The sequence below is a fragment of the Motacilla alba genome, chromosome 4 (assembly GCF_015832195.1).
Source record: "Motacilla alba alba isolate MOTALB_02 chromosome 4, Motacilla_alba_V1.0_pri, whole genome shotgun sequence".
Lineage (NCBI taxonomy): Eukaryota > Metazoa > Chordata > Aves > Passeriformes > Motacillidae > Motacilla > Motacilla alba.
In genome coordinates this window covers 17160642-17183523 of record NC_052019.1, presented here as the reverse complement: position 1 = coordinate 17183523, position 22882 = coordinate 17160642, and the positions used below count along the sequence as shown (strand labels likewise).

At 36.0% G+C, this 22882-nt stretch overlaps 1 protein-coding gene across 1 annotated transcript in view; it reads left to right on the top strand.

Moving 5' to 3' along the window:
• The window catches only part of ADGRA3 (adhesion G protein-coupled receptor A3), a 51383-nt gene that overhangs the window by 11509 nt on the left and 16992 nt on the right, over positions 1-22882 (top strand). The window contains exons 2-9 of the mRNA XM_038135569.1: positions 3652-3723; positions 7930-8001; positions 10023-10094; positions 10997-11068; positions 12468-12628; positions 13516-13729; positions 14648-14812; positions 21466-21667. Of these exons, the coding sequence (XP_037991497.1) occupies positions 3652-3723; positions 7930-8001; positions 10023-10094; positions 10997-11068; positions 12468-12628; positions 13516-13729; positions 14648-14812; positions 21466-21667 (1030 nt within the window). The remainder of the gene's footprint in view (positions 1-3651; positions 3724-7929; positions 8002-10022; positions 10095-10996; positions 11069-12467; positions 12629-13515; positions 13730-14647; positions 14813-21465; positions 21668-22882) is intronic.

Genomic DNA, 22882 nt, shown 5'->3' with positions numbered 1-22882 from the left:
ATGATGATTGTTATTATTACCACTAAACTTGCTCTCTTGCAAATGTGTGTAGTGGTTTTGTGTTAAATGTTGTGCCGTTCTTGATGGAAAGAGTAGTTGAAATAAATGTACATTTTTAAGAGTACCTGGGCTTCCTTGGTTTCTATGTGTGTTTTTAAAAACCAGCACTGTTTCTTTTGTTGATCTAGTTTATCACAGCTGCAGGCAAGAGAAAATTTTCCTTATTTTCTTCCTGTGAGGTAGCTTAATGTATTGGACTACAGAACTATGTTTTCACCAGAGCAAATGCTCTTCACTGACACTAGTAGGTGTTACAGGCATTATAGCAATACAATAGCAATTTCTCAGTATACTTTTAAGTATTTTTTCCCCTTCTTCCTTTCCACCATTCTTGTGATCAGTCTTCACCTGGTGTTATCTGACTATATAGGATACTAGGTTGATCACGCTGTTGTGATTGTTGACATTTAAATCAATCTCCTGGGAGTTGCCCTGGATAAATGCTTGTGGAGCAATGGGCACCAGGGATGGGTTGAGATGAGCTGCAGAAATACGTGGTATGATTGGAAGGTGAGAAGGAATGGCATCTCCTCATTTTAGCATCACAACATGTTACCTTTGTTGAATGATTTAAGGTTAACTTCAAGAATTTTCAAACCTTCTTACCATCAGGCTGGAAATGAAAGGATTTTCAGAGTTTGTTCAGCTATCTTGACTTTGTGTATGTGAGATGAGAGAGAGAGATTGAGTCAGCCAGAATTTTTGACAAAAAAAATGCTTCCTCTGTGTTTACCTCAAGTCTCTATAGGTTAGACAATCTTTGAGAAACCTGGAGAAGAAAACTATGTAATGTAATATACAGTTGTGTCAAAATGATGCTGTTTTTGTAGATTGCTATATCTGTATTTTAGTTTTATCTTATTCATTGTGTGTTTTGAAGTATTAATCCTTGTCATTACATAGTAAATTTTATGCACTGGAGGAAAGAGGGAGATGTGTGTGTGTGTGTTTGGTTTATGGCTGTTTTAAAGGACATCTGAAAGATGTAGTGGGCTGGAAAGAAATCTCATAGTGTGGCACCTTTGAGTGCAGAAGTAGTTACGCAGCCTGAAGATGTAATTGGTGTAAGTGAAGAAGTGTGGGGACATGTTGGATATGAAGTATGCGTTTGATAGAGGATCTGTCTGAAAGTGAAGTGACTGTAGCAGAAGTTGTGGAATAATCTGACAGTGAATAAATTTCCAGGACAAGATGGTGTGACTGAAGAGCTTTTAGAAGAACTAGGGGATGCAATTTCTGGAGTCTTGCTTAGAATGAACATGATTTTTGAGGACTGGAGGACAGCAAATGCTCATTTTTAAAAGTGCATCACCATTTACATGGTTCCAAGTCTGATGTTTGAGTTGAAAAATCAGTAGAACTTACAATAAATATATTGGATACCTGGATAAAGGTACTGTGGAAAATTTACACCTTCTGTAATGAGAAGCGCTTCCTCACAGTCCTTTGGAGTTCTTCAGAGTCAGCAAAATATTTACAAGGTTGATCCAGCTGTTATAATGAAACATAATTTTCTACAAGGTGTGTCTGTCCCTTGCCAAAGGCATTTGATAAAAAAGTACGTCAGTCTTAAATGGAGGATCATCAGATGAGCAGCTGACTTGCTAAAGGATAAGAAGAGGGTGTGGAAGTAAATCCTTCTCAGTGGAGGGGAGTCATAGAGAACTGTAATGCACAACTTATTTCCTAATGACCTGTAAAACAGTGTGAGTAAGGGGTTGACATAGTTGAGTGAGTTGATTGATGTAATAAGGATGGGGATAAAGTGAAGAATTTTGGAAGAAGTTTGTGAAAGTAATTGGGCAATAAAATGGCAGCAGCAGCAGCACACTGTAAAAAATTGAAAAATTTATTGGGGACAAAACCACTGCTGTCTTACATAAGATGATGGGCATTGAGCTGACTAGAAATCTTAGATTCTTAGCACAAGTGATAAAGACAGATTATATGTTAGGAATTGCTAGGGAAATTGTAGGGAACAGAACGTCATTATTCGAGTATGTAGATTTGTGACTTGTCTGTGTGTTGCATACCATTTCAGGTCTGGTGGTCTTACCTCACAATTGTTTTAGTGTAATAAAGCTGGAAAGAAGTCAGGAATTCCTAAGGTGGCGCAAATGGCTTTTGTGTAATGAGTAATTAAGTAAAACATGGATTTTACAAATGGAAAAAAGACATCTAGTTTTGTACATAATTGCACATAGTAAAAAGAGGGTAAGTGGATTGATTACTGTGTGTTTCACTTTCTAGAAGTGGGGAACATTAAATAAAGCTGACAGGAGGTGTTTGCAAAACAAGTGAAATGAAGCATTTTTTATGGATTGGAGAGTTGTACTATGAACCCTTTTGTAAGGAGTATTGCAGATGCCAAAATTTGACATGATTCAAAATGTAAATAGGCTATTTTGTTTTGGTTTGGGTTTTTTTGTCCAACAGAGAGCTGCAGGTCCTTCTAAGTAAGGAAATATCAGCCATACAAAGAATTTCCTACCTTGAGGATAATTAGCATCTGCTGTGATCTGTGCAGATGGCTGTGATTGGAGGTGCTTGGCAAGATAGGCCTGATCCAGTTATTTCAATGGAAGAAGGAATTTGTGGTTGTGTTGTCCTTTAGGAGAAGAAAGGATAGATGAGTGCTCGCTGAACTTATTTGCAGATGTTTTAAAAAGATTGCATTGAGGAATAGGATGAATGTGTGAAGGATGGCTGGGAAAGGTGGTACAGTCTGGGTGAAGTGCGTGTGTGTGGGGGGGGGGGGGGGGGGGGGGCTAAAAAGGGGAGCAGAGGAAATGGGAAGCAGGCAAGATACTGCTTGGTTTGGAAAACCAAAATGGGTGCAGAAGACAAGAATGTTGAATGTACTTGAAGGAACCCGTGGGTTTCGGGCTGTAAATCCCCCCGGCTAGCTTGGGATTTACGCCCGCACGGATCCTACATGGACGAAGTAAAGGACGAGAAGCGCTCTTTCTCCACGTGGTTCTGATGTCCTGTTTATTAGCTGGAAGGGGACATCTGCATCGTAGGGTTTCCAGGTGGAGAAGAGAGACCGAAGCCCAACTCAAGGGACATTTATACCCGCAGAATGGGAGGCGGGGACGGAAGGCCACACCAGTGGGGAGGGGCGAAGGGAGGGGCTTCAAGGGACAAGACCACAGGTACAAGACCTCAGGTGTATCTGAGGGATACATCATCTGAGGAAAGGGGGGAAACATTTGTATAACATAACACCCAGTGCAGAACATCTAAATACCTATACAGTGCATCACAACATGTACTGATTTTTTCTTTAATACCTAATTTCTACTACACCACTTCTGGGTCTTATTAGGATAATCCTAGATGGGTGTACTTCCTTTCAGATGTTATATATGTAGGCTTGTATGGTACTTAAAACAGATGACATACAAAACCTTCTTTTTCTCCTTCATAATATTTAAGCAGTGCTGTTGTATGCACCTCAAGAAAATGAGCTAGGCATTGTAGTTTGATACAGGCTGTTAAACAAAAAGAGTTACAAAAGAAGTGTAAGCTGTAGCAAAAAAAATGTTACCAAAAATATAATACATTGTTCTTGATTGGTTTTGTTTACAGGATTTTGAGTAACAATAAAATAACAGAATTGAAGAATGGTTCCTTCTCTGGATTACACCTTCTTGAAAGATTGTAAGTACTTTTTGAAAAGCTATTTTCACTTTAAAAATCAAGTCATATACTATTTGTTTCATTAATAATTCTGAGAACAGACTGTCTTAAATAAGGGATCTGTTCTTTGTTTTGATGTAGTTTTTTGTGATTGAAGAGTTAACATAGCTAAGTGTTCTCTTAATATGAATGAATTAATTATTCAATAGTATAAATAACAGCAAAAAAGGGATAATCTCATGTGCAGGTGAGAGGTCAGTTTCAGTGGGAATTTTACTGGAATGCTATGGTGGCTGAATTTGTTTTGTTGGTGTTTTATTATTCAAACACTGTGTTACAAGGAAAATTACTTCTTTAATTTCTTAAGTGTCAAACCATTTATTGAACAGTTGCAAAGTATATTTGCAGGAGAAACATATGTATTAGAGCCCCTAAGAGAGACTGGATTTATTAAAGATTTGTTGTTGACATTTATTTTGAGAGTTTTACTGCTTACTTCACAGCTTTGGTATATGCCAAAGATACAGGAGGATGGGAGTGAGTCTGATGGGAGTAACTTCTTGGGTATCTTTTGCTTCCTGTTTTCACTTTCCTTGCAGATGATACATTGCCTATGAGATAAGAGGCAGCATTGTAGATTCTATTACAGTCAGCCTTTTTCCAGCTGGTAGAAGATCAGGATTGGCAGGTTGATCTACCTGGGGCAAGCATAAACTTTAGAGATAAGGATTTTTCTAGGCCATTTGACTGGGAAAGTAGCCAGTTTCATAATCATCTCACAGCATCTAGGAAGAGTTCCAAACAACTTTTGGCTTCAGGGAATTAAAAGTGTTTTATTCTTCCTCTAAAACTCGAAGGCTCCAATCCCAGTCACCTGACCTAAATAAATTCAAACACTTCTACCATTCCCTCTCCCATGTACCAGAAGAAAGCATCTTTTCACTGGCAGATGAGCTTTATTGTAGAAGTAAGTTGCTGTGCCAAAGCAGCAAGGTTATCAGCAGTGATGCCATTTGATTAGGTAATAAAGGCATCTGCTGATGGTTGTTATTTGTTGAAACTCATTACAATTTTCAGACAGGAAATACTTGAAACTCTAGTTAGTTTGAGATAATGATTTAAGTTTTCTTCATGAATCCAAATCCTTATTTTCTTTAAAATCATAAGAATGCAGCTTTCTTCCATTTAACTCCTGTCATTTGTAAGGTTTTTTTAGGTTATTTTAATACCTTCTTTCATGAAAAGGAAAAGAAAGCAGCAAGGCTGGCATCAAGTTTTGAGCATTTAAAGTGAGCTGGGATAGCAGTGTTTTAGAGGGTATGGTTTCATTAAGGTACTTTTTACATCTCAACAAGAACATAAGGCACTAAAAATTGTTGGTGAGTTGCTATTTTTCCACTTATTATTGGCTTTGATAAAGGGCTGTTCCAATTTGACACAGCAGTGTCTTCTGTCATGAGTGTGGTTAAACAGAGTTGTATGATGGTAGAATCTGCATCCTGTGAGGTTTTCAGGCCTTTATTGGATGTAACAGTGGGGCAGTTGATCTGATTTAGTTGTAATTTGAGCCAGAATTTGGAGTACAAGACTGACCTCAACACATCTCTTGAAACCTAAGTTTTTTTCTGCTATCCTAACATCTGTTAGTGGCCTTCATTGATGAATATGGGGTACCCATATTTACAGTGTTATTTAGATTTAGGAGAAAATTAAGAATCTTTTAATAGATTCTCAGTGTAAGATGGCTCTACTGCCTGGTTTGTGATTTGAGTTGCTGTGGGGGTAGGGTTTTTTGTTTGGTTTTTTGGGGGGTTTTTTGGTTGCTTGGTTGGTTTTGGGGTGTGGGGGTTTTTGTTGTTTTGTTGTTTTTTTGGTTTTTTTTTTGTTTGTTTTCCTTGTTTTATTTTTTAGAAGGATTCTTGATGGTGGAAGATAAAGTTAGTATAATATGAAAATCTTTTTTTGCATTTTTTTTGTAGAGATTTTCTTCCATTTGGACAAATATGTATCTATAGATACATCTTGTTAGTTGATAAAGAAAAATCAACATCTGAAATTATTAATTTCCTCTTGCTAAAGCTAAAATATAGTTTATATAAATGTATTCATTGGTGTTAAAACCAGCAAAAACATTATAGCCAAACACAACTTTCTAGTAAGGTTGTCTCCTCCACCTCCCTTTTATGTGAGAAATGCAAGTCTGTTGGTTTAACTACCACTGTCATTTCTTCATTTAAAGACTGTCCTACATGCTGCAATCCTGGTAGTTGTACCAGCCTGTGTTGCATTAACATCTTTCACTGTTTCTGAAGAGCTGCTAGACATGTCAGCACTGTTAATTTTGAGATCCTTTAGTATCTCTCTTGTTTCACAGCTTTCCTCTGCAAATACTTTTTGGTAGATTGATATACAGATAGTGCCTACCCAAGGACTGCCACTGCAAAGGGTAAAAACCCCAACCAAACAGAGACTCCCCATCTGTTGTAGTTGCAGGCTGAGAAAAGTCTTAACACCTTGGACATTTATTGATATTAATCCATTGCAGTGGATTTATGAAAGAGGGGTATCAGGGAGTACTCTTTGAGTTTATGGAGTGAAATCAAAGATCCGTGGTAGTCTAGACTAGTGGATTTCCAAGGCATGTTGTGAAGGTTTTTCTCCCTCAGTGGTTTCAACAGTGAGGTTTTAAGTGGGAGTTACATGATTTTAAATAAAAAATTGAAATATGAACAGTAAGTGTAATTTTTCTTCCCGTCTTCAAAGATTGATGGTGGTAAATGAGTGATGAATACCTTTTATTAGTCTCAGATTTGCCATGATCTGGTATACCAGGGTGTTTATATACCTGAAAGAGCCAGTTCTTCAGGCTCTTGGTACTGCTGTGCTGGAAGTATTTGGCAGTTCCTGCTGCCATAGCAAGGGAACTAAATAAAGTTAAGAGAAGTGTGTATATGAAAATTAGTTTACTGCAAGGTGAATTTAATGTTTTTCAAGTATTTCAAATGTTTAGGTAGAGTGTTCAAGTGTGATCCATGTGCCATGATTGCTGTCTGTTGTACCACGAGTTGTTAATCTGTCTGCAGGAAATGCTGTTGTGAAATCTTGGGATTAATTAAATTTTTACTCGTACATATGTGTGTGATGGTAGATGTAATTCTCTTGTACAGTTCTCTTTGGAGCAGAATTATTAATGTTGTGGTAGATGTAGGAGATCTTTTTTCTACTCTTGCAAATTTAAGCACTGGTTTTGAATGAAAGTACTATTTTTCTTTTCAAATCTAGAATGTTTGGATAGGACCAAGGAGTGAGAAACTTTACATATAGTAATAAGCATCTGTGAAGTTTCAGATAGTAGTAAAGTAAAAATCTAGTGTGACTAGGGAGGTGGAAGTAATTTTAGCATTCATGCAATGATAAAGTTTGTTCACAACTGTATTGGTGCGATCAGCTGCTTTCTGTGACCTTTGAAATTAAGCTGTATCTGCAGAATATCTCAAGTTAGGAGTTAAAACTCCTATATCACTTGTACAATTAATTAGCAGTTTAATTTAATGATTACTTTACATTTCTCCTTACAGTCTCTGGAAACTTAAGATTTAGAAATTTGCTCTGAAATTTTTTTACCGGCTGTATTTGGGATTTTCAATGTGGGCTTTGCAATTGTGCTAGCAACATAGGTGGAAAAATTCAGTGTTGGGTCTTCGATGTATTTTTAAGATCATATTTTGCTTTTTTTTTGGTAGATGTTGGGTACTACTGAAGTATTAAAAATTGGATAGGCTACAGAAGACAACATGTGCTAGACAGTATCATGCTGTGTAATAAACAGGTGTCTCACCCTGCATAGCTGTAAACTGTTCACACTGTGGCAAAGTATCTTTGAGGCTGTATCATTTCATATGATACCAACTGATAAAATGTTTAATGGAATACATGTGCTGTTTCTGTTCCTCCTTGTAGCTAAAATATAGATTTTTCCAATTTTGAAAGATGCTGTGTTAGAGAAAGTAAAAATGTGTTGTTGGGTTTTTTGTTTGGTGTTTTGTTTTGAATTTTTTTGGGGGGTGGTTTGGCTGGTTTTGGGTTGATTATGGGAGGGCAGTTTGGTTTGGGTGGGGGTTTTTTTGAGGTTCTCAAGCAAATTGAGACAAGTTACTTGTATCTTTACAAATCTCTGTTTTAAAGTGTACTTTTTGGTAAATGCTGTGTCTTAATTTTTCTCCACAGGGATCTTAAGAACAATCTTATTAGTACCATAGATCCAGGAGCTTTTCTGGGGCTTTCATCTTTGAAAAGGCTGTAAGTAGTATATCTAGCTAGTCACTTTAAACAAAACCAGTAAGAAACTTCTCAGAGAAAGTAAGTCTTAGCTTCTGGAAGTTTAGACAGCAAAGTTATTATATATTAAAAGTTGAATATATATATATATATATATATATATATATATGCTGTCTAATATATACCTGTGTTGCAGAATAAGGACTTTACAATTAAAATTGTAAAGCAGGTATGTTTTATTTCTAGCTGGGATGCATGGGGGATATTTCCACCATACATGTGTACCTGGTGAGATAGGTGCCAGGTTTAACTACACATTGATCCCACAAGCTCCCACTTCCCTGCCTGCCCATTCCACACCCATTCTCCGCCTCTTTGCACTTCCTTCTGTAATTAGTCTTCTGTGGTGCCTCCTGGTGCTCATGGGCAGGGGTTTTCTGATGAAGTAAGAGGTCTTCCTCAGGTATTGCTTTTTGATCTCATCTCTGGGCAGGTGCAGTGCAGGTTTGGCTGACTCTCAGGTCAGTTTGTCCTGGCCAAAACCAGTAACCTGGTTTTTGCTGGCTCCTTAAGTAAAAGGTTCTGCTTTATCAGTTTTCTACAATACTTGAGTGTTGCTTTGCTGAGTTTTCACAATATATTTATCTTACCTTTATGGCCTTAACCTAGCAACTGTATTCTTATGTGTTCTGTTACAAGTTGTTTCTACCTAACAAGTTACATTCCTATGTGTTCTGTTACAAATTGCTTTTTCTACTTTTACAAACTTGCAAAATAAGCTATATATATTTCTGTTTCCCTCTACCCGCCTAAGTGGATTATATGCTTCTGAAATTCTGTATTTTTGTAGACATACGTGTTTTTTATATCACACACGTGTAAAACAAAGTCTGCTTTCAGTCTTATGACTGAAGAACATCCGCTGCTTGCGGCTTGGCAGCCTCCCTTGTTCTGACAGTTGCTTGTATTATTCCTTTTTTTTTTGTACTTGAGTGGCTTGAAACCTCGCTGGGTGGACATTTGTTCAGAGCTTTGATTCCATCAAGTCTTGTTTTGTTGAATGTTAAACTCGTGATTTTTCTTTTCCAAAGGTCACATTGGAACACAGAGTCCCTTTCTATTAATACTACACTAAGTTACAGCACTATTAATGCTGCTTTATATAAGGTTTTGCCAACATTCCCATTAACATATTTTTGGGAAATTTATGCTCTGGCTGTAAAAGTTCTGTACCAGATCAAACTTGAAAAACAAAAACTCAGCGCTATTGCTTTTTTTTTCTTTTTTTCTTTTTTTAAAACCCTCTTCAGATTTTTGTAATATTGTTACACCTTTTAAGTGTTAGTGATTTCTGATAGTACCTCCCCCGCCCTGTTTCTTTCTTAAATTTTTAGAGTATATATGTTAATTTGTAACTGATCAGATATCTGGCTCACTTAAAAAAAAAGTGTGTTGGTAATTACACTTCTGAAAACCTTAAAAGTAAAACTGAAGGGCCAATTCTGGATCGTTATTACTTGCTAGCTTAATTTTTATTACTTTAAGAATTTTTGGTAATTTGATTCAAGACCTATACTGAAAAATATAACTGTTAAGTATTTTTTGAAGTATAATTATAGAAATGGTCTTATGTGTAATAAACACACTATTATAGGTCTCTGACATGTTAAAAATTAAGTGATGTACTCTCTGTGTGTATGTATATATATTTATACATGCACATATATAAATACTGCACAAATATGAAAATTTGCTAGGTAGGGATGTAAGCTAAGCTTGTTTAAGGGAATTTATTGGTAAGTCTAGACTTGTTGAATTGTATGTGGACAAACTGTAATTAGTTAAGAGATGGATTAAGGAGTCTGCGTGCATGTGTAGACACCCATATAGCAGTACCTTGTGGGTTTTCCTGAAAAAGACCAAATATGCGTGTGGAGCAATCTGTTACTCATGAATTTTTGTTCAAATTCTTCTGTTAGCAGACTGTATGTCATTTGGAAATAAACCAGCTTGTTCCAATTTTTCCTTTTTTCTTTTTATAGAGACTTAACTAATAACCGAATAGGCTGCCTGAATGCAGATATATTTAGAGGACTTGTAAACCTTATTAGATTGTAAGTATAATTTGTCCTATATAAATATACTTAAGTTTTAGCCTTGTGTAAGTTGACCTTCTTTGTTTCAAGGGGAGTAGTTTATTTAAGTGTGCTCTTGAAAGACGGCCAGTGCCTACGGTTGTGGTTTGTTACTCAGTAGCAAGCCTAAAAACAAGTGCTGGGGCCAACCCAAACCGCGCTATTCAGTGAGCTGTTCGCCTTGCAACTGTTTTCCAGTTTCTTAGAATGTGTAGCTGGGATGGAGACTAGGAGACAGTGCAAAATATTTTCTTTAAAAAAATATTTCAGCCTGGTAGACTCTTTCAGTATCCATGCCTTCTACAGTGGCATTGCTGTCAGTCTGTTTTGCTGGCAGTCTTGCATGTTTTGAAGTCCTTCATTTATTTCAAGAGCATAACATGTAAGATTATGAAATATTTCTTTGCCCTGGTTGTTAGTTTCTTACACGCAGTGCTTTCACTTATATATAGAAAGTGGTATGGATAATATTTTAAAAAAACATTCTGATAGATTGAACGTGGTTCTTAGAGCATGTTAATAGGAAGATAGCAGTTCACTGTGAACAACAAAATTAATTTTCCACTTCTTGAAATCTCTGCTCAACATCTGCCAGTTGTTGCTTTAAATAAAAGTAAAGTCTCTGCATTTACTTTTTTTTTCCAATCTTAAAATTCTTCACCTAAAGCAGGAGTATTAGAGAACAGTTTATTTGGAGATTTCTGCTAGGCTACTGAGACCTGATTATTATTCTTATAGTCTTGTGAACTAATTACAGTGTCAAAATAGTACCTTGTAACTTTAAACATAGTTATATTGAAGAGAAGTTGTTTGTTTTTTTTATTTCACATGTCACTTGTCTGAGGATGAGTTCAAATCATGAACATACTTTTATTCCTCAGGAATCTTTCTGGAAATCTGTTTTCTACACTTACACAGGGAACATTTGATCATCTTGGTTCACTAAAGTCTCTGTAAGTATTTGCTGCATATAGTCCTACATTATTCTGAAAAAAACAAAGCCATTTTCTCATCTGGGCTTCCAAAAGTTTTATTTTATATGTATCATTTATTAATTTATAGTAAATAAATAGCATTTTGCACTATTATAACAAAAGAACCAATTACTTCTAAGCAAGATCTTAGTCCTTGATGAACAGTGTGGTTTTGTTACACATAACAGTGGGTAAATAACAGCCTCATGTTCCTTTGCTCTCTCTTGGTTTCTTGAGTTGTAATGTTGTGTAAGAAAGAAAGTAAATGAAAAAAAAAGTGCTGATGACTAGCTTATCCTTTTCCTTGGTTGTCATGACAATTGTTTCACTGTTCTGGGACTTAATTAAAAGCTTTGGTTTCTGAGTTTGAGTTAATGTCTTGTTTATATTTATAAAGGAGAGTGTTTCTTTCCCTCCTCCATCCCTTTAATTGTTCATAAGGTGTTATTCCTGATATTCTAGTTGTCTGCATAAAGGTTGCTGTCCAACAGCACCACAGATGTGACCAGAGAACCTGGATATAATGGTTGTTATTAAAATAATGGGGGGAGGAATTAAAATGATATCTGGAGGAATTTATGTGAACGAACACCAAATGGGGTTTCATAGGAATGTTGATTTAGTGTTTGTCGTGTTCTGCCTGCGATATTCTGTTTTCCTCTAGACATATGCAAAAAGAAAAAGAAAGTGTTTTCACAAGAGGTAAAAAACAGTGTAGACATAGCCATATGTTTTGCTACATTTTTACCTGTTTCTAAACAGATAAAATTAATTTATTAATCCGTTAATTTAGCTGACTTCAGAAAACATCTATGATGGATTTAGTATGCCTTTTTACTAGAAATTACTGAATTATATAGAGAAAAATGAGTCAATTAAAAGCCTTATGATTTTCATGAAAAGCAGAATAAAATTGTGTGACTAGCTGTTCAGAAAAGAGAAGCTATGAGGAGCTATTTTTATTGCTGTTGATTTTACTGCTAAAGCATTTGATAGCTACAGTGAAGCAATGAAGTGTCTTCTTAGGTTATGATTGTGCACATTTAAGCAATTCTTTCTTATTGCTCACTTGAAGTAGAATGTACACTTTCCATGAAAGAAATTACTGGAATTATTTTCATGTACTGGTATTAGATATTCCTCATATTTATGGAGAGGATTCCTTTTCTGAGGGAGTATGTCCTTTTGTTCTCAGAGTACAGTTTGCAGAGGATTAGAGTAACTTCCAGTAGGTAGAGGTAGGCAAATCCACGATAGTCTAGACTTTGCTTGTTGCCTTCCTGGTGACAATGAGAGGCATGGCATAACTGTTAAAGTCAAGCTTTCAGACCTTGGAATTCTGCAGTTTGTCACTGTAAATGCCTGTGTTTCGTTGCAGAGAATTTCAAACTGATTATCTTCTTTGTGATTGCAACATACTGTGGATGCATCAGTGGTTAAAGGAAAGAAACATAACTGTACGTGAGACTAAATGTGCCTATCCCAAGTCACTTCAGTCACAGACAGTGACTGGTGTTAAACAGGAGCTTCTCACCTGTGGTAAGCACTCCAGGCAACTGATACTTGTTTTCTAGTGCATTCCATGTTCTGTTAATGTTAGTGAACAGACTTTTTTGCTTTATTTCATTTCCCTAAAATTCTACAGTTAAATGACAGCGGTAAAAGTGACTACTTTTCAAAGGTTGTTCTTGAGTTGTGATTCATTGTTGCTTGCTTTTGGAAATAAACAAGTAAATTGATGATGGTGGATGTTAGTTTGTAGAAACAAAGGATAAGTAACTCTCTCGATAAACTCCTTTTTCCTGCTAATCTGTATTTTTCAGAGATCTTTACCTAAACGTCACAAGAGGAATCAGAAACTGATAATTTCTTTCCTAGGTCTAGCTGTGTGATTTCAGATATTTCAATTATTCTAACCCCAAATTTCTAAAGTCAAAAAAAATCTTAATTTTATGGGTTGCTTTCCTGTGTGGTGATTCTATTCTTGATTAGCCTCCTTTTTGTGACAAAACCATGACCACCTTGTGTAACTTCTTTTTTTATATTGGAATTATTCCAACTGTAAAAATAAAAACTCATATGTTATTGTGATTTTGGAGTCTAAGTGAAAAACTGGGAAGAACTAAAATGCATAATTATGTTTTTCCTTCAAATTTGCATTTTCCACTCTTTGATATGGGCTAGCAAAAGAGTCTTGAAATATATTACATTAAAGGAATTCTCATTTTGAAAAGGAATATGATGATACTTTGTATTTTTGAATATCTGATGCAATAAATGTAGCTTTTATATCCTTCTCACCAGATGCAACTTTATATTGATACACTAAATGAGTCTCAATCATTTATATATCTTTCTCCTCTTTTGAAAATTAGGTCTGTAACAGATTCTTGCTGTTAATTGTGGTTTTATGTCTTGAATTCTAGAACCACCTCTTGAATTACCATCTTTCTACATGACTCCATCTCATCGTCAGGTGGTCTTTGAAGGAGACAGTCTACCCTTCCAATGTATGGCTTCATATATTGATCAAGACATGCAAGTCTTGTGGTATCAGGATGGCAAGATAGTGGAAACTGATGAGTCCCAGGGTATTTTTGTTGAAAAAAACATGATTCATAACTGCTCATTGATTGCAAGGTGAATCCATAGTGAGAAAGTTTATTTCCTGCTTCTTATTTTCTGCTCTGATTTAGTGACTATTACCATTACCAGTAAGGCCCTCTCATATCCTCACTGAGTGATCATGCACACAGAAACATCCCTAGTAGGGAAGTAACCTTCACACGTCTCCTATTAACAATAAAGTTGGAGGAAGGAGGTCTAGAGATTTGGTAGGTCAAACCTACATGCTTAAAATAGGATTAGCTAGAGGAAGTTGCATTTGGGTTTTAATTTTCTGCAAGTTTCACCCAATGTATTAATTTAAAATATGTTTGTGGTAGGATACGTTTGTTTTCATGGAATGTTAAAATTATGAAAATGTTGGAAACAAGTCATTTAACTGAATTGCTCATGGATTCTTTACTCTTCCTTTTGAGCACACCACAGTTGTTAATATTGTTAACCAGTAGAGATCTGTAATTTATTCTGCCTGCAGCAGATTGTTGACTTACTCAGCATCTGCTGAGTGGTTATATATCCTGTAATTGTATTAGTAAATTAGAGCATCAATGTTTATAACAAATTATGCATTTGGGAATTTATTTTTGTTTGGCCTTTCTAAACAACTAAAAATTTTGTCTTGAATAGCTGATAACACATGGGGAATTTGGACTTCTCATCTCTTCTTTCTGAAGTCTGGGGACTTTTCCCTATGGCTGTTCTTTTTGTTTCCTACCTTGGCAAAATTAAAAGCCCGAAGTATAGTAAATATTTCTCTGTTAATTACAGTACTTTGAGATGTAAATAGCTCTGGTTTTATAAGATGACTCATGACTGTATGTAATTAGACTTTTTGTCCATTGTCTTTCTGTACTTAATTAATCTTTTGGTAAAAGCTTATATAAATGTTATTGCAATACTGTTTTGATTTATTCTTTTATTTTATCTTTCCAGTGCGCTGACAATCTCAAACATTCAGGCTGGCTCCACAGGAAACTGGGGTTGTCATGTACAAACCAGACGTGGGAATAACACAAGGACAGTAGACATTGTGGTGTTAGAAAGTTCTGCACAGTACTGCCCTCCAGAGAGGGTTGTCAACAATAAAGGAGATTTCAGGTTAGTAACCTCAGTTTTTTTCAGAGTAAAAAAAAGTCCCTTTAATTTTGCTTCTAAGACTTCATGCATTAGAGGCTCCTATGTGGATGCTTGCTTGTAAATGGTGTGTAATAGATTTTTATCTGTTCTGAATTGCTGTGTGTTGATAGAAGTGCAAGAAATTACACTATGAAATGTTAAACTCTGAGCCTGGTAGCACATCCTTGAAAGATACTGAAACTAACCTATGATACTTGAAATATATAAATGAAATTATTTAAATAGTTAAAGTTCTGTAGATTACCCTAAGATTGAGTTAGACCACATTCTGACAGGGGGATTTCTGCCAGCTTATCATTCTCTTTTTAAAAGCCTTCTGCTCCCATATGACAAAATATGCAACTATTTAAGAAATATGCAACATAGTTTGGATCTTCCCCCCCCCCCCAAGAGTATTAGAGTAAACAATTAGAATGGTTCTGCTTTCTTTTAATGATTATTGGGACTGTAGTGGTAGCTGTGATATTCCATTGTGTTGAGTATTGCAGAGTATTTTATCTTTTGTTCTTACCTCTTCACCTGTTTTCCCTTTTCTGATCTTTCTGCTGCTGGTCACTCTTAACAACACGTTACTCCTGGAGGTGCCAGCTGTAACAGATAGCTTCTGTGTAGATTCTCTATATGTAAGGTAATTCCCTTTATGACTACTCTGTGTTTTACCTCCCTGCAGTAGTTCCTACTGAGAATTAGTGTCTGCAATAGCATTGTGTTCACTATCGTGCATAGGGTTTCTTAATGTTGTATAAACTGCTTTTATCCACTCATTTCACTTTTCTTATGCTGCTTGGCTGTGTTGATCTTCTGCTTGGTCTTTTGTTTACAGTTAGAAACTTTTCCTTTCCCCGTGTGCATTAGAGTTTTTAAAGTCATGCTCTTTGTATATAGCTGATCTGAGACCATGTATCTTTTATATTAAGAAATGGAAAGTAAGTTCAACCACTTACTTTCAGGGACATTGTTTTTGGGGGGAGGGAAAAACAAGCCAACTGCAGAAGACCTCCAGTTGTAGCAAAAATTCACCTAAAGTCCTGTCTGAGAGCATTATTTCCAAGTTGATCTCCTTTATGTTCATCACTTTGACAATTTGAGAAGGGTTGAGTATGAGGAATTATTAGTAAGGGAATTAGTGTTAAGATCACTTGCTGCACAGAGGCAATTTAGAATTACTGAAGAAGTTCACTTCCACATTGTAAGGAATTATTTATATAAGTAACTTTGTGCATGTTCTCTTTTTGCACTGTGGTGGTTTCAACTGCAGGGATAAGCATTACATTAGAGAAGGAGAACTTCCTGCATTAGATAAAAGGCAAAGAAAGCCAAACAGACGCAGGTTGTATTCATCAAAGAACACATCTATTTAAATCACTTATGCATTTTTTTATGATACAAGTGTGAATTGTTCTTCTTTGATTTGCCATTAGAGGTGAAAACAGATGGTAAAGGCTTATTTCAAAGTGTTTTCCATTAAATTAACCTGTGCTGTTCAGTGACTGTTCAGTGTAATAGGATTTACCCCCTCTGGAATTCAGTAGAAAGAAATAAGATTTCAGGAAATGTTCAGCTTATCAAAAAGTTCACTGTGCCTGGGTTCACTATAACTGACTTCCTCTTGTAGCTAGGGTAGAGTAATAATAAAGAGTAATTTTTCACCTTTGAGAGCATCTGGAAATAAGGCTTTGACTAGTGAGAAAATGATTCTGAGCAGATGGCTGTAAATGATCCTAGGTGTATTTGATTTTATAGGTTTTTTTTAGTTGGAACTGGTTAGTCATTTTAGCTTTGATGGTGTTTCAAAACTGGCATCTAGATTTTTATTCCTGCAGAGATGGGATAGCAGAGAGTATCAAAGAAGGGTGTTTGTATTCAGTGTCTTTGGCTCAGTATAAGTTCAGCATAAGTTTGCAAAGGTTAGGCAAAAACTTCATCCTGGAATCTGTTTTCTTTAAATTAAATATTCTAAGTCTTACTCGGATAATCTCCCTGAATATTTTACAATCAATGATTAAATTGAAAATATAGTTTGCATGTTAAAATACTTCCACTTCAGTAAATCCTTTACTGTTGTGCTTAGTATAACTTTTTGCTGGTAGTTGATAGAATTCTTTTTTTAAGTAGAAGAATTAAGTTTTTGAGAAGTGTTGCTCATTGGACATAATATATTTTAAAACTGTAATTATCATGCTGAATTTAGAGATTTACTCAGATGTAGTAAAAAGAGACAGGACTATCTGTAAACCAATGAAATTATGACAAAAAAAACTCATTGTAACTTTGTAACTGAAAGCTACTGTTCATTTAAAGAAATGAGTGCTTTCAAAACATAATTAATGTATGTATGAAAGAAAAGATTCTTTTATAATGTCATGGTCTGCCTTTTTCTTTCCCCCAAAATGAAATTAAAGTGCTTAAACGTAAATGAACCATCTTTCCCCCCCACGGCTGTCTACACTCATGTATATGTGATAAATTTTGAGCACCTAATTATACAGAGTAATGAAATAAGAGTGTTAATGCAGCCCAGGTTTGCACTTCTGCTAGCAGTTGGGTGAACTGTGAAAGATATTCAAGTTTAGGCTCGCAAGAAATTAAGAATACAAACTTACATATCCTTTGTTTGCATGGTAAGAATTTCATGCCATTAATCACCTTTTGAGCTCTGCTGGAAGGATGGAAACTGGAGAATGCCTCTTTAATTCATTGCATACAGGTATTGGGAAGAAACAGTTCATGACTGAGAATGGTACAGCTTAACATTCATTTAGCAAAACTAAGGAATAAGGGAAATGTAGTTAAAGCTAAAATCAGTTCCCCTCTCTCATTCACCACTGGGCTGCAAAGAAACTTGTACCTATGCAAGGGCTTTTGTGCGTGGGAGAGGAAAGAGGCTAAGGGACGCTGTTGGTTGAAAGTGTTTCTCTCCATGGTGCTGTGCATTTGTGTTGTTTTTGTGATGTGAGATTATGGCACAGAACTGTTGAGTTTTAAATTGCCCATCTTTTATGTCCGGTTTAGTAGAAAGCTTTCTAAATCATTATACAAATAATACATTAGTGTTAACAGTAAAATGTTTCTGTACATATCTAAATTTGTTCTAAAGGTAGCGTAGACTCTAAGACTGTCTGACATTGCTTATATTCTTTTGAGAAGATCATGGCAAAAGATCATAAAATGCTGTGTAGGAGCATGAATGCAAAGTAAGCTCAGGGAGAATGAAAGGACAATAATGAAAGAGAGGGGTAATAAAAATAGGGAAAGTGGAGATAAGAGGGAGAAAAGGCAAATAACCTTGTGATAATCTAATAACCTTTGAAGTAGTGGTCTCACTTTTTTTCTGTTAGATGGCTATAGGAGTTCTAGAAGATACATATATAGCTTAGAAATAATAGTTGTTTAAAAGCATAGTGATTAAAGCTCTCCTGAAAAACCCATTTTACATTTGAGTCCTAGTCTGAGAAACCAGAGAGAAGCTCTGTTTTGTCTTTTTCTACTTCTTTAGCACTAGATGTGAATAGTGAGAAAAGGAACAGCATGTGCCATGTTTCAGTTAAAATATTTGTCTTGGAGGTTGTGTCATAAAATGTCTGTCAGGACCACAGAATTTAAATTATTCCAAGGCCATGTGACACTCAGTCTGTAAGGTGATACATTCAATGAAAACTGAGCTGACCACACTTCTGCTGAAAATGCTTTGGAAAAATACAACTTCTGGAAAACTGTAAAGAAAGGGACAAATACCCCTTTCAAAGTGGCATCTTTGATGTCGAAACTTAATATAAAAATTTCAGCATTGATGAATGGTTCTGGAAATTATGTTCTGGTACTCCAGTGGCAGTGTTTCTGGAAACCTGACTTTTGCATTCTAGGAGTGGAGGTTTGAGTGTATTATGCAAGGTATTAGTGGGCCTGAATGTCTTGTAACAGCTGTGCCAGCTGATTTATTAGTTGTCCTCATCTGCCTGTTTTCTTTTTGGCTTGGTTCTCTGAAGGCTTATTATAAATACATAAAAATTTGGAGCACAGAAGTATTTCATCCTTGTACTTGTTTTTCCAGTCTGTGTTGAATCAGAGTTTGTTTCAATTTGTTGCTACTGACATTTCAGGGACTTGGATAAGTGTACATGTATTGTATCCTGCTGTCCCTCCCTCCCTTCCCAGCATGTGCATAACTTGTGCTCTCCATGATCAGAGTTGGCCAGAGAAGATCCAGTCTGATATTTTGTTATCTTGCTGAGGTGTGTGTAACATTGCACTAAGGCTGCTACTTGAATTGTGGCAATTCACAACAATACTGTTGTAATTTTTTTTCTGAGGAAGATTTTTGTCCTTTCTTTTGCCTTCTTTACAGTTAAAAAGATGTTAAAACCCTTTTCTTACCATTGCAGAATCTCTAGCTGTTCTTTTAATTAATTTACATTCTCTGAAAAACCTCAAGATGATTCCAGACATTTAAAATCTGTACTAATTATTTTTAAATTTTTTTCTTCTTTCTTTTATCTACCTCCATTGTCACCAAATCTGGTATAAGTTTTCCTTTCTGGTATTGGTTGTTGGTGACATTTCTCTTAATTACTTCAAGTGGCTGCTGAGGCTCTGAGTGTGAGTGAATGAATATTTGCTGGGCTGGATGAAGCTCTGCTGGATGCCCAAATAATCTTCTGTCTCTTCTAGTATTCAAATACTTTAGTAATGGCCATAATAACAATCTCCATTTCTTAATGAAATTATGTCACTACAGTGCAGTGGAGAGCAGTTTGGAGAGCTGATCTGTAATGTCAAAGCTGTTATAAAAGGTAGTTAAATTTAAGTCCTTGTTTTGTTTCCTAGTTTAGTTTGTTGTATTTATCATCTAGTCTTTTGCATTAGTTCTCTTACTGACTGAGAGTTCTTTTATGTTTGTTGAAGTGACCTTTGTAATACTGGGATGCCACCAGCAACTATCTTTTTGCTACTTCTTGCCCAAATTAAAGTAATAGTCAAAATGGCTTTAACTAAGTTTCTCTCTTCCATTACTGAACATGTTACAATTGTAGAGATAGAGAAGACTTCTAGTACACCCTAAAAGGTTCATGTCTTCTATCACTTAATATAATTGAGAAGTGTAGCTTTTTGCCTTAGTCCATCCCTGGAGCTAATTTTCTACTTTCAGAAAGAACTGTGATAAATTCTAGCATCTTCAGTAAGAGGAGTTACTTAACTGATGAATAAGGAGGGAAAATGGTGCCGACTTCTTCAGTTTCTTTGTGTTGACAATATAACTTAAATTTTTAATTTCCTGGAATGGAACATCCTTCAAGATGTTTACTTCCATCTTCCTGCAAACAGATAATTTTTTTTTTTTCAAATATCAATATGTTCATAGCATTTCTTAATTTAGATGATAGTAGTGAATAAGTGTCCAGATACACAAGCAAACTTTAAAATCACAGTGTAATCCACCAAAATTTTTTGTTTGACCAGTTCCAATTTTTGGACTCAACTGCTTTGTACAAAGCCCTTTGAAATACTTAAAATTTATAAAAGCTATGTTAGCTCTAAAGACTCTTAAAGGAGCTTGACAAAATGAGACTACAGAAAGCCTGGGATGAATCAGTGAAGCTCACTTGCTCTCAGTTTTAGTTAAAGCTTACATGTTGGATTGTTAAATTTGAGATACTGAGCATCCTGCAATTTAAGTATGTATGCTTTTTGCTTCTAAAATTTAAGAATTAGTGTTCTGAATGATAAAATAGTACTTATGCATATAACAGGGTAGAGAGGCAGAAGCAGGGGCAGGTAGACTGGCTGCCGTTCCTTGTCCTTGTCCCTTCTGTCATTCTGTCATTGCACCTTAATTCAGAGATGATTTTCTTCTATTCTTATTTTTTTTTCCTTGGATCAGTTCTGCTCTAATGAATGATCAGTGTATTAAAGATGTATTGCAGTTTATTTTCTGGGGCTGTGTTTGTTTGTACAGATAATATGCAGTAAAATTAGAGGACAAAGTGGAGAGAATGTTAGGAGTTTTTTTAAGAAGGGCATAGTTTCACATACCTTAAGTGAGAGAAATTATTTTCTCCTTTCTTGGCATTAAGAACAAATTTTTTCCGATTAATTCTATTTGATATTTTGTTTGCAAAACTGGTCAGAGTGGTTGTACCACTGTGTTTCTTGAATACTGCAAATGTAATCTTCTGTTCATATCTGCAGTTTGGTATGAATATGAAGGCAGTTGTTTGAAAGTTGTATTGATGCATGTGTAGAGGACAAATAGAAAGCAAGCATCAGTTTGTTTTTATAGTGTTAACAGGGAATTTTTCATGAAGTAGGCAAGGTTTTTTATCAAAAAAATTGTATACTGTTTTTAGTTGTTTTATAAGCACCTTCTTCTCTCTGCCTGAAACCTCATGAAAGACTTCAAAAAAGCATGCTAGCATTAGAACTCATTTTGTTAATAGACAGAAATATGAACAGCTTGAAAATGCTGAAGATGAGCCAAGGTGGCCCTTTAAATAGTTTAGAGATGCTTAGTTTTGAGTGTCTCTTTATTTCATGTTGTAGTGCTTAATCCTTTTATTTGCTTGTCATGTAAATTTGTCTAAATGTGAGGGTTTTTTTTTTTCCTTTTGACTCCCCAGGTGGCCCAGAACATTGGCAGGCATCACAGCATACCTGCTGTGCACACGTTATTCTGCTGGCAGTGGGATATATCCTGGCAACTCACAAGATGAGAGAAGAGCCTGGCGCAGATGCGACAGGGGAGGATACTGGGCAGACGAGGACTACTCCAGGTGCCAGTATGCAAATGATGTGACTCGAGTTCTTTATATGTTCAATCAGGTAATTTGTGCGTTTCTGTAAAACCAAATTATGGAAATCTAATTAATGAAAATAAAAAGACCCTTTATCCTTCTCCAAGCTGGAAATACTGGTGGTCTAGATGTGTGTCCATCATAACCTGCCTCTGAGTACAATACTGAAACTTGTAGTTTAGGTTAAAAGCTTGGTTTAGTATCTGTTTTGAGTGCCCCTAGATTGAAAGTGCAAGGAAGATTTTATTCTTTGTACTTATCTAAAGCATAAGACAATGGCTTGTCATGATTATTTTTGTCAGCTGGATGCCCTGTTCTGCCCACATGCTATAAAGAAACACGGCAGGCTTAATCTGTAAGGAGAACAGCTCTTTAGCTCTTTTCATTATAGTGAGGTCTTGATGTCTAGTTGATTTGGCTAGCTGCAGTTTGAGGCAAAAGATTTGTACTGCCTGTTGTGTTAAGATGCGCTGACTTGCTCCCTCTGTGTTCAGGTACTTAATAATGCTGACACAGCTTTTTGTTCTCCTTCTCTGGTTCTGAGGATGCCTGAGTGCTGGCCAACAAAATGGCAGGGGTGAGAAGGAAAAAAAGGGAATGCCTGCTCTGGCCCAATAAAAACTTAGAGGTTTACATAACTATTCTGCTTTACAGCTTTATATTCCTAGCACTAGAGGTGCATGCCGTGGTTTGGTCACATGAAACAGGTTTTAGGGCTCAGATGTTCTTTCTTTTTGACTGGTTAAAAGGAGAGAGATGATGCTGGGGATCACTTTGTCCTTTTCTGGGACACAGAAAGGTAGAGTGTTAGTTTGAACAGAGCTTCAATGCTGCTGGTTTGCTTTTTTCTCACCTGGGAATTCACATTTTTCTGCAAGGTCTGTGACACCTCAATGCCATTCCTGCCTATTTACCAAAGCCCAGATGCTCAAGAGCCTAGATAGCTTAAGGTTGTTATAGCTGCTTTTGGTTAGCCAACATTTTTCAGGTTGTGGAAGAACATTGCCAGCTTTGTGTTAGGAAGTTTAAAGTGTAAGCATCAGACTGGTATCTTCAGAAAAGCAGAAGAATAATCTTCATGTTTGAAGTAGATGACCTCCTATTATGTACTCAAAAATAAGCGTACACAGGTATTCTATGCTGAATTTTTTTTTAAGGGAGAAGGGGAATATTTTGGGTTTGGGAGTTGTTTTTACTTATGAAAGTTGCCTTCTTTTGATGTGTAGTAGGCCTGGAATTTTTA